Source organism: Carcharodon carcharias, chromosome 10, assembly GCF_017639515.1.
Source record: "Carcharodon carcharias isolate sCarCar2 chromosome 10, sCarCar2.pri, whole genome shotgun sequence".
NCBI classification, from domain to species: domain Eukaryota; kingdom Metazoa; phylum Chordata; class Chondrichthyes; order Lamniformes; family Lamnidae; genus Carcharodon; species Carcharodon carcharias.
The window spans coordinates 596,430-614,036 of record NC_054476.1 but is presented as its reverse complement, the minus strand read 5'-3'; the positions used below and the strand labels follow the sequence as shown (position 1 = coordinate 614,036).

The 17,607-nt window shown below is 41.0% G+C and overlaps 1 protein-coding gene across 1 annotated transcript in view; it reads right to left on the bottom strand.

Annotated features, from left to right (window-relative positions):
• The window catches only part of caprin1b (cell cycle associated protein 1b), a 200,413-nt gene that overhangs the window by 11,039 nt on the left and 171,767 nt on the right, over positions 1-17,607 (bottom strand). The window contains exons 16-17 of the mRNA XM_041197734.1: positions 9,068-9,174; positions 5,854-5,917 (exon numbers count right to left, since the gene is read on the bottom strand). Of these exons, the coding sequence (XP_041053668.1) occupies positions 5,854-5,917; positions 9,068-9,174 (171 nt within the window). The remainder of the gene's footprint in view (positions 1-5,853; positions 5,918-9,067; positions 9,175-17,607) is intronic.

Genomic DNA, 17,607 nt, shown 5'->3' with positions numbered 1-17,607 from the left:
AAAATTCTTGAACTAAAACTTTTAACTATCTCCACAGATGCTGCTTGACCTATTGAATAGGAGTATGCCCTTATATGGGCACATCTTCAGTGAAAGTGAACGCTTAATGCTGAAATCAGGCTAAAATAGTTTATTAGTAGCTTGAACATTAAGGCTCAGTCTTTCAGTAACGCAGCCTAATACCCAAAAAGGGGAATCAAAAACAAAACACCTTTAAATTAGGTGCCCAAAGTAGAGATTTTGATCAAAGAATGTCTGCATAATCAAAGCCAAAACAGATGATTCTCAACATTAAATCTAAAGTCAAGGATTCAAAATGGCTGAAATAATCAATCAGCCTTTGATAGGCCCAAATGCAGAGGTAAATTTGCAAGGAGGCTATACCTGTTTGGAGTTAGGAATCCCACAATGAATCTTGATCCTTTACAGCTTGCTAACCCAGCATACTGATTGTCAAGATTATTTGGCCAACTACCTGATAGTTGTATATAAACTAAATACAGTAATTGGAGCAGGGGCATCATAATCACTTAAGGGCCTCCCTATCTTTCATTTCTATCAGCACAAATATCCACATATACAATGGCCACAACAGCAGATGTGGCCTGATCGAAAAGAATATAGAGGCTGCTTAGATTCCATATGGAATAGACCTAACTCTACACCTGTCTTTAGTGCCCAAAAAAACTAAAAAGGCTGTTTTGATCATGTCAACAAAATTCCCCTTTATGTGAATTAATTTCTACAGTGCCCATGATCAAGGAATTCTGTTTTATGTCAATAAACTGGAGACACATTTTTAATGTGGGGAAAATAAATATCTTTAACGCTATTATGTAATTTGTTCACACCTAAGAAATTAAAATTCCATTGCGAATACATTGTGTCTAAATAAAGAACAGTTTATTTACATAAATAATTAATTCACCTTCTCCAACTAGGGGAGGCAGTGAAATAGTTCCACTCAAGGGAGAAAGAACTGGAGAATTGCTCTGAAATCACTGTATTTACATAGCAAGGGACGGAGAAGGACAAATATTGGTCTGATCGTGCAGGTAAACTATCTTAATTACAATTTTAGATGTCTTCGCCTCTCCCTTCATTTGATGACCTAGCTTGAAGAATAAAATACAGCACACACAGGCATTAAAAATCCAAGTCTTGAGAAAGCAGAAGACAAAAAACGGATTTAGACTTCCATCTAAATTCATCTGGAGTGTGAGATTTAAGCATAAACTAAATAGTGCAAAACTAAATAGTGCAAACAAAACTCTTCTACAATTCTTAAAATTAACAAATTATCAATGAGGATTCAATGTTTTTATTGTTGTTAAATTCATGGGAAAATATTTTCTTCACTGAATATTTAACTTGGGAGATTTGCAATGAATAAAATGTCAGCAAGGACAATTTAGTCTGAAATTACTGACTTTACCATAACCTTTTACCTCTTATGAGATTACTACACTGAACCAGGAATTACTTTTGAATTATAGTTCCTTCTTGACGAGAACCCAAAAGTTGAAAAATAATTCATTTACAGAATCCCATCTGTGCAGATGTGAATATTGGAGGTCTTAATACTGCAGTTCCAAGGGAAATTCAAATTAGGCATATGTAGAACATTTAGCTTGTGTGATAAAATGCATTATATCACTTCCAGAACTGACAGTCACATTATTGACTTTAAGCTCAAAGTGACCAACCCTGGCCAATCAAAGAAACCATACAAGTCCAATTAATACCCATTCCTACAACAATCAACGTGAGACAGAGATGACACTTTCTCATTTCAAAGCTCATGTAAGTATAAAGTAAAAACAGAAAATACTGAAAAAACTAAGCAGGTCTGACTGCATCTGTGGAGAGAGAAACAGAGTTAACGTTTCGAGTCTGCATGACTCAGAGTGGACTCAAAACATTAACTCTGTTTCTCTCTCCTCACAGATGCTGTCAAGCCTGCTGAGATTTTCCAGCATTTTCTGTTGTTATTTCATACTTCCAGCATCCACAGCATGTGTTATCTCATGTGAGTGTAGTTCATGTATACACCAATCAACTCCAAGGCATAAAGTTGCATATGAATTATGTACCAGCACAAAAAAAATCCACCTAGTTGCTAACATTACAAAGTAAATACTTAAGTGACTGCCTCTAATGCAAATGTGCCAGCAGGCAGCCAGATTGATTTATCATTAAACTGAATTCTTTCTGGCACAGAAGCATTTAAAGGTGGTTCATTGTTGCTTACAGTTCAATGCTGCTGTTTTGTCTGGAGATCAATTTAATATCGGCTCCTAATCCATACAAGAGCTGAAAGATAACTGCCAAAGATGTCATTAACGAGATATCATGAAGTCCTTATAACAGCAGCTGCAAATAACTTGCTTTGAGGATCTTCGGTTTCTTTATATTCCAGGACCACTTACTTAAACCATTTACTGTGCAATGGTTTAAGTGACTGAGATGCTTTCAAGTGCTTTATCACCAGGCCAAATACATGGAGAAAACACACAAAAATCCCCCAGATACCATCAGGACATTATTCAAGGCACAAGTGTGAACAAGTTATAACTCAGTCAGAATAATTAGAGGATGAGTATTACTGAAATTCTGGATACATTTCAGATACTCAAACACAAATGGTATTAAACATTCCTATCATGTTCCAAATGGAAGTACTGTATTATTTAATTACTCCAGTAGATACCAAAGTAACATCATACATCAGACGTGCATCTAACTGACACATTCCTTAAGTTCCCTCGAGACCCATTATATTCACAACACAGTTCTGGACCACGGCTATTGGCCTACTCCTAAAGTAGATTCACCCTGCAAGAACGCAGGTTTGGTTCATGCAGCTTCCTCTAAAATTCTCACTTGAAGTTAGCTAGTTTGTACTTGCGTTGTTTAAACTAAATGAGAGCTGGGGCAAGATTGGGAATGTAGCATTCACAAGACACAGATATATCATGAACTGGCACAACATTGAGCACTTGAGAATTGCAAGTTTTGTCTGTTCTATATTGTTCTTGTGAAATCAATGTGCAGCTCAAAAATTCTATTTGCATTCACAGTGCATTAAGCACATAAGTTCAAGTATTCAGAGACATCATAAGTCAGTGAAAGTCTAAAATACAACTAACAGGGTATGGAGCAAGTGGGTGAGACAGTTATTAAAGAGGGGCGAAAATAAGGCATTGTGCAATTAATGACAACTTACAGACTGACAGTTGGCACATTCACATTCTGAAGTTTTTTTAAAAATAGAAGCACAATGTGGAGGGAAAATTCCATTGAAATTGCCCACATTAGAAAAGCCAAAAGCAAAAGTCAGGAGCGGGCAGCCATTTCCACTTCATGTAGATTGAATGTGGATTCCACAAGTGTTATTAACCATAGGAAATTTAGAAATTTCAGAAAGAGTCAACCGATTTGGATGGGTTTCAGTTAGTCCAACTTCTCAATCTTGTGATATTGACAACTGAATTACCCCATTGGCAGCAATTCTACAAACACTTACCATCATAATTAGATTTTGCATACTTTATTCCACAATTGCTCAAAATGAATTCTGATGTTCAAACTTAAATGTTGCTGGGTTCCACTGCCAAGGTGTGAATGGAAAAGATTTAGATAAGCAGCACAATAATCCAAATGAAAAATTATCCAATTTAAGTTAACCAGAATTCCACTTCAAAGGAACACCACTGTAAGTCCAGTTGGGCAACGCTGTACAAGTAGAGTACAACAGGACGGATCAAGTGCATACAACTCTGTTGTCAATCCCTTGGCACCATAATTTTCAGTTACAGCCATCAGGACAGAATAAGCAGCAATAAATTCCAAATGCTAGCACGCAAATGCAAAATGTAATTACATCAGATCGTAAGAAAATTAGCTGCATTTCTTGCAATAATAATTTAAGGATTCATATGCCTTTCAAGAAAAAATCTAATCCTTTAATTTTCAAAACTGTAACCCGTATCCAAAAGTTAAGAAGACTGCTTGTTTCTATAGTTAAGTGGACTGAACCAGTACAATCAAGTATTTATATCCTACAGTCCGTGCTGTTACAACTTCACAAAGCAGTGTACGCTCACTGCAAAAGCCATTAACTAAATGAAGTCAAACAGCATAAACACATTTAGACAGAGTTTTAAAACAAGACCAAATTGAACAGCACACAAATGTCTTCATACAGAAGGCATGTAGAAGTCCTATTAAAGCATACAATTAAGTGCAATTTGAGCTTCCATGTATTTCTCAACTCAGCAGATTAGAATAGTTTTAAAATCGGTCACTCTAACATTATGACTGCATGATAATAATTGAAACATCAAATCTGAAATGGGACATTTTGTCACCAGGCAGCCTTTAAAAGAGATGCAATCAATCAGCACTTAAATTTATTTCCAATATTTTGAAAAAGTCTAATAATTCACCCTTTGTTCCAATAATTGGGAAAAAATTGTGGGGTAAGTCACACCTGAATCGTAACTAATTAAACTATGCAACAATCACAGTGGGATGAGAGAAAGGGCTATATTCTCCAAACATAACCAAAGTAAATCAAGCCAATAAATTAACTAGGGTGTACATCACATTTCAGATGACAGGAGGTTGGGTTTCAAATATTACACGTCACAAAATGATTTAACAGCTCAGTTACGATATCAGTTAGGAATCAAGCGTAATAACAGGTTATTAAAGTGACTGTGCTATCAGCAGATCAAAAACACTGTAAAAGCAACTGTAGCACACACCAGATTTGTTACAAAAATTCACCTAGTCTCCAAAAATCACCATTGAGGAATGCACTTTATAAAAACGATACATATACTAATAATTCAGTACTTAATTTGGTTGAGTTGCATCCTTATCACTGACACTAAAAGCTTTGAACTATCTTATGGCTCAAAATATCATGTACCAATATTCTGCCCTTTTTCTAAAAGTGGAATAAACATTTTTTATAATTACAGAAACCAAGACTTCCACAGAAGCTTCTATTCACAAATCAGCAACTGAATCAGTACAAAAGTTAACATGTAGTGTTAATTAGTTAAACAAAGTAATCTTTCAGCAGCTATACTCTTAGAATTTGAAAACTTGCAAAAACAAACTGTGCCTTACTGCTCGAAATGCAGCTAATTTGCCCAGAAAGCCAGAGTGAGCGAATGGAAACAGACAGAGGAAAAGGCAGACTCCACAAGACAAAAAGAAATCAGCAACAAGCTGCAAGTGTGCAACACATCTTTATTGAAACTTTCTCTGATGCAGCAACATCAATTTACAAACTCAGACTTCTCGGGAGCTCTGAAAGGCAGAGAAGAAAAAGAAATACAGCCTCAAGTTTAAAAACCAGTGAATCAAACATCCGCAAATGAACTTTATCAAAATATTCCCAGAAAGGGATAAGTGGCGGCAGCATAAAGATGGTAGTAAGAAACTTTCTTTTTTTACAAAAAAATAAATTAAGGAATTTTCAAGTTTTCAGGAACAAAACTGACATACCATTTGCTCTCTTAACACAGGCGTCTCTCTTGCTCACGCTCTATGTCGGTGCAAACTACCAGAAACAGTTTCTGCTCAAGAACTGAATGTGGTTATTTATAAAGCTGGGTTATTTTTGTTCGAAGCTGACAGAGTGAAAACAAAGATTAAAGCTTCAACAAAAATGTTCAGGGTGGGACAGAGTTTGTGTGGCCTACTTTCACAAATAAATGTTTACTTTGTCAACTCCCTCTAGAATGAAGCAGCACTGTAGCTGTGAAAGACAAAATTAAGCACTGCCCAATATTTCACTTTCTCCAGTCCTTCATTAGGAGCGCATCACTTGAGCATTACCTCGAGGGGTGCCCCGAGGTCCACCAGGTCCAGAGCCACGCTTGAAGTTTTGTTGGTATCCATCCTACAAAACAATATATAGTCATAAGTTCCTTTCTTCAAATCAGACACTAATACAATGGGCTCCCTGTCATGAGACTATTAATGCATATATTATTGGAATTTTTTAAAAAATAGGTTTAGTCTGTGGGTGTGTCTTAAATGGGTTAAAGCCAGCTAATCTAGGTACTTTGATGTTTACTAGTTTTGAGATGTAAGAGAGGCAGAGTGCATTTGCATTTGGTTGAATAGAGCATTCAAGAAGGATGGTGAAATCTAGCACCTAGCTAGCAGAGACCAAGCAATATGTTTATATTACTAATAAAATTGGTACTATGAAAGGGGTTTTATTGTTAGAAGGGTTGGAGTTCAAAGGGGCTGGTAATACAATGAAAATTTACTTTCAATGTGATGTGCTGGGTGTAACTCAATAGCAGTTTTGTATGTGCAAAGCAGAGGCATGTAACATCAAAGCTTGTAAGCCTGCAAGGTGTCTGCAAGGAACCAAAGTGAAAGGAACCTCACTTTGAACTGTACAGTGAAAATGCTTTGCCTGGTGCCTGCGTACAAATCTATGGGTTGCTGTTGCCTTAGTGGAGATTAAATCTGGGAATTTGTTAAAAGTTATTATAGTGGTAATTTGTAGCCATGAGTATGTGTTTAATGAGTTGTAACTTAATAAAATGTTTCATTTAGTTAAATATAAAACCTCTCAAGAACTGGTCTGATTTCTGAATTTAGAGTTGCATCTCAAACATACCACTTAAAAATATAGGTTATGACAGTTGTTTAAAGTTCCCCTCTGGGGTTTTTTAATAATTCTGCTTTACCAATTGCTGTGTCTTAACATTCCCTCAAAAAGGTATGACTGTTAAAAGGTATAGCTAAGTGACCAATAATCTAGCTTCACATATAAGGCCATTTGTGTAAATTATCCATAGCAGAAGCGCACAAGTGCTTCGTCTTTGTGGATTACAGAGGTACATCTGCAGGGTGCCTCTATATAAAGTTTAAATTCCCTCTCATTTTAATGTGCATGTTACCTAAAATTGCTCATCTTGGTGTTTTAATAAGGGATTTATCCACCAAGAATGACAACATCAATAACAACCCTATCAAACCCCAATGCAACCACAATGAAGAAAAGCACACAGTGTCAAGTTGCTCAGCATTCAGGGGCTGGCTTGGCATGACCCCCAGTGGCTTTTAAATGTGTGCATCTATAGCAATTCAATTTTGACCGAAATTCAATTTTATTCATGTTAGAATGGTTACGGTTTCACTATCGTCAGAACATTTTGATCATCCGCCTTCAGGGCAAGATTAGCTGACATGGGACTTCTAAAAAAAACTTGAAATTAACAAAGCTTTAAACAAAGTATAATGGAGCCCTAATTCACAATTGAAACTATTAAATGGACAATCAAACCAGTGAGAAACCTACAGTCCTATCTCCCAGAAACAACGGTTAGTACCTTTGCTAAAACACAGACATCTGGTTTAGATTGCATTTTACCTCCTAGTGCATTGTTATTGGGTGGATTGCTTTCAGAGAAAATTAACTGCAAAGTATGTACAGGTGTTAAAGTTTATTTATAAAGTGACTGAAGATTACTGCTTGAATGTTGGAAAAGATTCGCATCTTGTTAAATGGAGTTCTTATTTAATTGTTAGTCCTTCATCCAACCTATATTGGAAGCTTTCATTGACAGTTACAATATAAAGTGGGGAGAGGCAAGAGAATGAAAAATACACATTTCATTACAATTGCAGGCATCGACAGAAGAAGTGACAAATTGAAGCTATCATATAACAGCAAATGCAAGATTGTGAATGAATCAGGTCTAATAAATTATAAATTTAAAAAACTTTAAGCAGTTGCCTTGGCAGTTTCATTAATACACAGCTAAATACGCCTTGCAATTCAATGTTCCTATTACTTGTTTTGCAGCCCCACATTTATTATTTAACTTTTATCTCAGGAGTTGATCAATTCTGCAAGTGCCCCTTGCAAAACAAAGTGTGTCCTCAAGCATGACCCAGGCCTCCCTGTCGCTTTCCATTTCAACACTCCACCCTGCTCTCATGCCCACATGTCCGTCCTTGGCCTGCTCCATTGTTCCAGTGAAGCTCAACGCAAACTGGAGTAACAGCACCTCATCTTCCGACTAGGCACTTAACAGCCTTCCGGACTGAATACTGAGTTCAACAATTTTAGATCACGAACTCTCTCCTCCATCCCCACCCCCTTTCTGATTCCCCTTTTTTCCAATAATTTAAATAGATTTTTCTTTTCCCACCTATTTCCATTATTTTTAAATGTATTTCCATCCATTGTTTTATCTCTACCTTTTAGCTTATTTTGATCCCTTCCCCCACCCCACCCCCACTAGGGCTTTCTGTACCTTGCTCATCCTGCTTTCTACCTTTAATGTCACCTATTATCACATTCCTTAGATAATATCACCACCTTCAAAACCTCTTTGTTCTTTTGTCTATGACATCTTTTGGCTATCTCCACCTATCACTGGCCCTCCATCCAGCTGTACCTGTCCCACCCCCCCACCCCCCAAACCAGCTTATATTTCACCTCTTTTGTACTAGTTCTGAAGAGTCACACGGACTCGAAACGTTAACTGTGCTCCTCTCCACAGATGCTGTCAGACCTGCTGAGTTTTTCCAGGTATTTTTGTTTTTGTTTTGGATTTCCAGCATCTGCAGTTTTTTGCTTTTACTACATTTTACTACTTTTATTCATTCATACCAAATGTTTCTACAACTGAAGACCATGCCCAAAGCCAATATCCTTTCCAAAGTATGAAAGTGCATTGTTGCTGTGAAAGCATGTGATACCTTAATGCATCTAATTCAAATACCTCATTTTTGGTTTTCTTCCCAGTATACATTCTCCCTTAAATTTGGCTTTTGTACAACTGGGATGAAATTGACATTTTGCTCAATAATGCCAATGTTAAAACAGGATGGTGCTATTGAGTCATATACTTTAATAGATGCGCAAACCAATAAAAAGGTTTATTGTTGACTCATTGTTTCAGAGTCTCAAAAACAATTATCAAAGTTAGGTATCTATTTTGAAATTGATTTCAGATTTTTTCTAGCACATCGGATTGCTTTCAGACGGTAGATGGCTAATAGTAACTGAAGAAACACTTACACGCTGGTAGCCAGAGTTGGAATAGTCACGAGGGGCAGAAAATGGAGATTGTCCATAACCACTGTTTGGAGTGTTTGAAAATGGAGGGCGGTAGCTTTCATATCCACCTGAAACACACATAATTGGTCAAATACCAAGCACCAGCTAGGACTTTCAATTTGAACCAGATTACTTTAGCAAAACTACTTGATGTAACTGGTGACACATTCCATTTAGTTCAATTATGAACATATTTATACAGCACCTTTAACGTAAGACTAGGTCCATGGCACTTCACAGTTATAAAGGAGCTTTATGAAGCAAAATTAAGACACTGAGCCACATTCGGCGATATGTGGGAAGATGGCTAAAAGCTTGGTCACAGAGGTTGGTTTAAAATGGTAATTTAATGGGAGAGATAAATGGTAGAACTGGAAACGTTTAGGAAGAAAATGCCAGAGCTTATGGCCTAAGCAGTTGAAGATAGGACACCAATGGTGAAGTGATTAGAATTGGAGATGCCCAAGATGCCAGAATTAGATAAGCAGGCATATTGGAGAGTTTTGGGGCTGGAGGAAATTATAGAGATAAAGAGGTCACAGAGGGATCTGAAAACAAGGATGGGAACTTTCAAGGCATTGTTTGACTGGGAATCAGTGTGGGTCAGTGAGTGCAGGGGTGATAGGTGAACAAGATTTTTGGGAGAGTAAGAACATGTGCAACAGAGTTTTGGATGACATGAAGTTTACTAAAGATAATGTGGGAGGCCAATCAGGAGTCCGCTGGAATAAAGTAGTCTAGAGTTAACAAAGGCATGAATGAAGGTTCAACAGATGAGCTGAGACAGGGTCAAAGTTGGGTGATGTTAGGGAGGTGTAAATAGGCAGTCTTAGTGATGATGCAGATAAATGGGCAGTTGTTCATCTTGGGATCAAACATGACACCAAAGTTGCAAACAGTTTTAGTCTCAGACATTCTCCTTTAGTCTCAGTTGTCAGGGAGAGAGATGTTGGAAGGGCACCAAAGACAATGGTTTTGGTTTTGCCAATATTTAATTTAATTGGGAGGGAACTTCTGTTCACCCAGTACTGGAGTCAACAGAGGTGGTGGTGAAGTAAAGCTGAGTGTAGTCAGCGGATGTATGAAAACTACAGGTTGTTCTCTATGATTAGTAGGGAACCAAGCGAGTGCAGTGCCACAAAGCTGGATGGCTGTGGAGAGGTGTTGAAGGAGAATAGTGTAATCAACTTTGTTAAAGACTGCAGGCAGATTGAGAGGATGAGGAGGGCGAGTTTATTTTCTCAGTCACATTGGATATCACATGACTTTGACAGGAGCTGTTCTAACACAGTAACAGTGATGGAAAGATTAGAAGAATTCCAATATGGAATGTCATGAAAGATGAGCATGGATTTGAGAGGTGACAAAATATTAAGGGGTTGAAAAGAAAGAGAGGTTGGAGGTGGCATTCGTGAGCAAGAAATTATTTGGAAAAATTATAGCTTACAATTTGAAGGAAGTTGGTGGAGATCATTTAAGAGTGACAAAAATGTTTCAATAAAAGTCCACATAGCATTCACCATTTTAAAATATAAAATAACTTAGTCTCCATCTTGATATAAAGCTTATTTGCTATACATGGGTTACTTTGGAATTTCAAATCAAAATTAAGCATGCCTTGGCCTTTTACCCTCGACTCTAAGACGGACAAGGATTTGCTGCCAAAATAACTTGAGGTTATTCACAGAATGCTGACAGCACAGGAGGCGGCCATTTGGCCTGTCGTGTTTGTGCTGGCTCTCTGAAGAAGCAGTGGACTCATTCCTGGGATGAAGGGATTGTCTTATGAAGAAAGGTTGAACAGGTTAGGCCTATAACCATCAGGGTTTAGAAGAATGAGAGGTGATCTTTTTAAATATATAAGATCCTGAGGGGATTTGATAGGGTAGATACCAGGAGGACGTTTCCTGTTGTGAGGGAGACGAAAACCAAGGGCATAATTTAAAAATAAGAGGAATCCCTTTTATGACTGAGATGAGGGGAAACTTTTTCTCCCAAAGGGTCTTTAGTGTGTGGAATTCTCTTCCCCAGAAAGTAGTGGAAGCTCAGTCTTGAATTTATTCAAGGCAGAGTTAGGCAGGTTTATGTTAGACAAGGGTTATGGGGGGCAGATAGGAAAGTGGAGCTGAGACCACAACCAGATCAGCTATGATCTTATTGAATGGTGGAACAGGTTCGAAGGGGCAAATGGCCGACTTCTGCTCTTATGTTTCATTAGCCACTACGCTGTTTCCTGTCATTCAGCCAATTTTGTATCCATGTTGTTACTGTCCCTTTTATCCCATGAGATCTAGCTTTGCTCATCCATTTGATGTGCCGCACTTTATCAAGTGCCTTTTGAATGTCCGTGTACAGCACAACAGCATACCACTCACCAATCCTCTGTTACCTCAGCAAAAACACTCAAGCAAGTTAAACAGGATTTGCCTTAACAAATTCATGCTGGCTTTACTTAATTAATCCGACTCCGGACCCCATGAAGTCTCATGACATCAGGTCAAAGTGGGCAGGGAAACCTCCTGCTGATTACCACATACCATCCCCCCCATAGTTGATGAATCAGTACTCCTCCATGTTAAACACCATGGTAAGGACTCAATGTACTCTGCGTGGGGGACTTCAATGTCCACCAGCAAGAGTGGCTCGGTAGCACCACTACTTACTGAGCTGGCTAAGTCCTAAATGACATAGCTGTTAGATCGGGTCTGCGGCAGGTGGTGAGGGAACCAACAAGAGGAAAAAACATACTTGACCTCATCCTCACCAACCTGCCTGCCACAGATGCATCTGTCCATTACAATATCAGTAGGAGTGACCACCACACAAGTCCTTGTCGAGACTAGGTCCCTGCTTCACATTGAGGATACCTTCCATCGTGTTGTTTGGCTCTACCAGAATGCTAAATGAAACAGATTTCAAACGGATCAAGCAACTCAAATCTCTGCAACCGTGAGGCGCCGTGGGCCATCAGCAGCAACAGAATTATAGTCAACCTCAATCTGTAACCTCACGGCCTGCCATAACTACCATTCTACCTTTACCACTAAGCCAGGGGATCAACCTTAGTTCAATGAAGAGTGCAAGAGGGCATTGCTAGGAGCAGCACCAGGTCTAAAAATTAGGTGTCAGCCTGGTGAAGCAGCAAGCGATGGATAGATATAAGTAATTCCACAACCCCCAAAGGATCAGATCCAAGCTCCGAAATCTGAGCCAGTCGGAACAGCAGCTAACCCCAACAGGAACCTGGCCAGAATTCAAAAAGGTTGACAAAAGTGATGTCAGCGCAAAGCATAGAGCTGATTGGTAGGTAGTGGGTAAGTTATTTTTCCCACTATATTAAGAAAAGGTAAGAGATCAAGCTTCCTTTTTTAAAAAAAAACTTCAAACAATTTTCTACATGGCTTCAATTTAGGGTAGGAGTATTTTAACTAAAGGTATGGCCAGAGAGCTCAGTTCTGTGTGCTGCACAGCCTGCAGAATGTGGGGAGTGTTAGACCCTCCTGGTAGTCTGAATGACCACATCTGCAGGAAGTGCCACCGGTTTCACCAACTTGAGCGCCATGTTTCGGAGCTTGAGCGTCAGCTGGAGTCACAGCAGTGCATCCGTGAGGCTGAGAATTATGTGGATAGCATGCTTAGAGATGTGATCACTCCGCAGCTTAAGGAACTGCAGTCAGGGAAGGAATGGGTGACCACCAGTCAGAAGAAGGGAGGTAGGCAGGTAGTCAGGAAAGCCCCAGACTGCATCTCACTCAAGAATAGTTTTACTGTGTTGGAAAACGGTGAGAGTGACAGTTTCTCTGGGGAGTGCAGATAGAGCCCAGCTACACAAGTGCGGAGGAGGAAGTGCAATAGTAGTAGGAGACTCAATAGTGAGGGGTATAGGCAGGCGTTTCTGCAGCCACAGATGTGACTCCAGGATGGTGTGCTGCCTCCCTGGGGCCAGGGTCAAGGTAGTCTCTGAACAGCTGCAAGGCATCCTGCAGGGGGAGGGTGAACAGTCAGAGATCGTGGTTCACATTGGTGCCAACAACATGGGTAGAAAGAGGGATGAGGTCCTGCAACAAAAATTTAGCAGATTGAAAAGCAAGACCTCAGAGATTGTAATCTCTGGATTACTCCCGGTGCCAAGTGCTAGTGAGTATAGGAATAGGCGGATAGAGCAGATGAATGAATGGCTGAAGAGTTGACACAGGAGGGAAAGCTTTAGATTCCTGGATCACTAGGCCTGTTTCTGAGGAAGGTGGGACCTGTACAAGTTGGAAGGGTTGCACCTGAACTAGAACAGGACCAATATCCTTACGATGGGGTTTGCAAGTGCTGTTGGTAGGCGTTTAAATTAACTTGGCAGGAGAATGGAATACGGAGTGGAGGTATAGTAGGGGGCGATATACAGATAAGTATAGAAGAAAAACCAAGTCAGTCTGGAAGGCAGTGTGTATATAGTCAAGTTTAGGCACAAGTGAGCATGGAAAGGATGGATGGCATTATTTTAATGCAAGGGGTCTTGCAAGTAAGGCAGATGAGTTGAGGGTGTTGATTAACACATGCAGAGATATCATTGCTATCACTGATACATGGTCCAGGGAGAGGCAGGACTAGCAGCTCAATATTCCAGGGTATAGAATCTTCAGGCAAGGTGAGGGTGGGGGGAGCTGTAAAAGCGGAAGTGGTGATGCAATATTGATCAAGGAGGGATAACAACTTAGAAAGCTCCTCAAATGAGACCATATGGGTAGAACGTAAAAACGAAAAGGGGACAATCACATTGCTGGGAGTGTACTATCAACCCCCAAACAGTCAGAGAGAGAAAGAAGGGCAGATACATAGGCAAATCTCAGAGAAGTGTAAAAATAAAAGGGTAATAATTGTAGGGAATTTCAACTTCCCCAATATTAACTGGGATAGACAATGTGTGAAAGGCTTAGAGGGGAGAGAAATTCTAAAAATGCACCCTGGAGAGCTTTTAAAACCAGCATGCAGAAAATCCTACAAGAAAAGGGGCAGTGCTGGACCTACTTTTAGGGAATGAAGCCGGTAGAAGTGTCACTCAAGACACATTTGGGAGATAGTGACCATAACTCAGTAAGATTTAAGATAGTTATGGAAAAGGACAAAGAAGGACCAGAAATAGAGGTCCTGAATTGGGGGAAGGCAGATTTCAATATGATAAGACAGGATCTGGCCAAAGTGGACGGGGAGCAGCTACTTGTAGGAAAAACTACATCAAGAGCAGTAGGAGTCATTCAAAAAGGAATATTGAGTGTGCAGGGCCAACATGTTCCCATAAAGGTGAAGAGTGGGACCAACAAGTCCAGAGAACCCTGGATGTCGAGGAATGTACAGGATTGGATAAGGAAAAAAAGTGAAGTTTATGGTAGATACTAGAGGGCTCAGAACAGCGGAAATCCTAAGGGAGTATAGAAAGTGTAGGGTGGGGTACTTAAAAAAGAAATGAGGAGAGGGAAGAGGGGGCGTGAACAAACACTGGCAGGTAAAATAAAGGAAGATCCAATGGCATTTTATAAGTATATTAGGGGCAAGAGGGTAACCAGGATAAGTGTAGGGCCCATTAGGGGCCAAAGTGGCAATCTGTGAAGGAAGCTGGAAGGCAGAGATGAGGTCTGAAAGGAGTACTTTGCATCTGTATTCACGATAGAAAAGGACGATGTAAGCATAGAAATCAGGGAGGGGGGCTGTGATATACTTGAACAAGTTAGCATTGAGGGGGAGGAGGTACTAGTGGTTTTAGCAGGCTTAAAAGTGGATGAATCCCCAGGCCCAGATGAGATGTATCCCAGGCTGCTGTGGGAGGCAAGGGAGGAGATTGCAGGGACCCTCACATTAATTTTCAAATCCTCTCTGGCCATAGGAGAGGTGCCAGAGGACTGGAGGACTGCAAATGTGGTACCATTATTCATAAAGGGTGGTAGGGATAAAGCATGGGACTATGGGCCAGTGAGTCTAACACCTGTGGCAGGGAAACTTTTGGAAAAAATTCTGAGGGACAGGATTAATCTCCACTTGAAGGGGCAAGGATTAATTAAGGCTAGTCAGCATGGCTTTGTCAGGGGGAAATCATGCCTAAAAAGTTTGACTGAATTTTTCGAGGAGATGACCAATTGTGTAGATGAGGGTAGTGCAGTTGATGTAGTCTACATGGACTTCAGTAAGGCTTTTGACAAGGTCTCACTGGGAGACTGGTCAAGAAGGTAAGACCCCATGGAATCCAGGGCAATTTGGCAAATTGGATCCAAAATTGGCTTAGTTTTTAATAATTCCTTCACAGGATGTGAGCTTCACTGGCTGGGCCAGCATTTATTGTCCATCCTTAGTTGCCCTTGAGGTGGTGGTGGTAAGCTGCGTTTTTGACCCACTGCAATCCATGTGGTATAGGTACATCCACAGTGCTGTTAGGAAGGGAGCTCCAGGATTTTGACCCAGCAGTGAGGGAATGGCAATATATTTCCAAGACAGGATGGTGAGTGACTTGGAGGGGAACGTTCAGGTGGTGGTGTCCCTAGCTATCTGCTGCCCTTGTCCTTCTAGGCGGTAGTGATCATGAGTTTGGAAGGTGCTGTCCCAGGAGCCTTGGTGAGTTCCTGCAGTGGATGATCCATCTCAGCTTCGTCCAGTGGTCCCCGTTCATTTGTGGGATGTGGGCATCGCTGGCTAGGCCAGCATCTATTGCTCATCCCTAATTGCTCTTGAGAAGGTGGTGGTGAGCTCATACCAGTCTTTAGCCAGTTTGATTCATCCACGTGATATCAAGAAATGGTTGAAGGCACAATATGCTGCAAAGGCTATGGGCCTGACAATATTCCCAAATAGTACTCGTGCTCCAGAACTTGCCGTGCCCCAAGCCAAGCTGTTCTAGTACAGGTAGAACACTGGCATCTACATGGCTATGTGGAAAATTGCCCAGGTATGTTCTGTACACAAAAACTAGGACAAATCCAACCCGGCCAATTACCCGTCCCATCAGTCTGCTATCGACCATCTGTAGTGGAAAGGGTCTTCAACAGTGCTATCAAGCTACACTTGCTTAGCGATAATCTGCAAACTGAAGCCCAGTTTGGGTTCCACCAGGGCCATTCAGCTCCTGACCTCATTACAGCCTTGACTCAAACATGGACAAAAGAGCTGAGCTCCCGAGGTGAGGTGAGAGTGACTGCCGTTGACATCAAGGCTGCATTTGACTGGATGTGGCATCCAGGGGCCCTGGCAAAACTGAAGTCAAAGGGAATCAGGGGAAAAACTCTCCGCTAGTTGGAGTCATACCTAGCACAAGGGGAGATGGTTGTGGTTCTTGGAGGTCAATCATCTCAGCTCCAGGGCATCACTGCAGGAGTTCCTCAGGGTAGTGTCCTAAGCCCAACTATTTTCAGCTGCTTCATCAATGACCTTCCTTCCATCATAAGGTCAGAAGTGGGGATGTTAGCTGATGGTTGCACAATGTTCAGCACCATTCGTGACTCCTCAGATACTGAAGCAGTCCAAGTCCAAATGCAGCAAGACCTGGGCAATATCCAGTCTTGGGCTAACAAGTGGCGAGTAACATTAGGGCCACATAAGTGCCAGGCAATGACCATCTCCAAAAAGAGAGAATCCAACCATCACCCCCTGATGTTCAGTGGCATTACCATCACTGAATCCCCCACTATCAACACACTGGGGGTTACCATTGACCAGAAACTGAACTGGGCTAGCCAAATAAATATTGTGGCTATAAGCGCAGATCAGATGTTAGGAATCCTGCAACAAGTAACACCTCCTGACTCCCCAAAGCCTGTCCACCATGTACAAGGCACAAGTCAGGAGTGTGATGGAATACTGTCCACTTGCCTGGATGAGTGCAGCTCCTACAACACTCAAGAAGCTTGACACCATCCAGGACAAAGCAGCCCGCCTGATTGGCACCACATCCATAAACATTCACTCCCTCCACCACCAATGCACAGGAGCAGCAGTATGTACTATCTACAAGATGCACTGCAGGATTTCAACAAGGCTCCTTAGACAGCACCTTCCAAACCCACGACCACTACGAACAAGAAGGACAACGGCAGCAGATAGATGGGAATACCACCACCTGGAAGCTCCCCTCCAAGTCACTCACCATCCTGACTTGGAAACATATCGCTGTTCCTTCACTTTCGCTGGGTCAAAATCCTGAAACTCCCTCCCGAACAGCACTGTGGGTGTACCCACACCACATGTACCGCAACGGTTCTAGAAGGCAGCACACCACCATCTTCTCAGCCAGCGTAGCCCACATCTGATGGAATTTTTTAAAATGGCCATTCGGCCCCACAAGCCTGCTCCGCCATTCAATAAGGTCATGGCTGATCTGTTTACAGTTCGAATTCCATCGATGAAGCAGCTGAAGATGGTAGGGCCTAGAACACTACCCCGTGGAACTGTGGAGCAATGTCTTAGCACTGAGATGACTGACCTCCAACCACATCCATCTTCCTTTGTGCTAGATACATCTCCAGCCA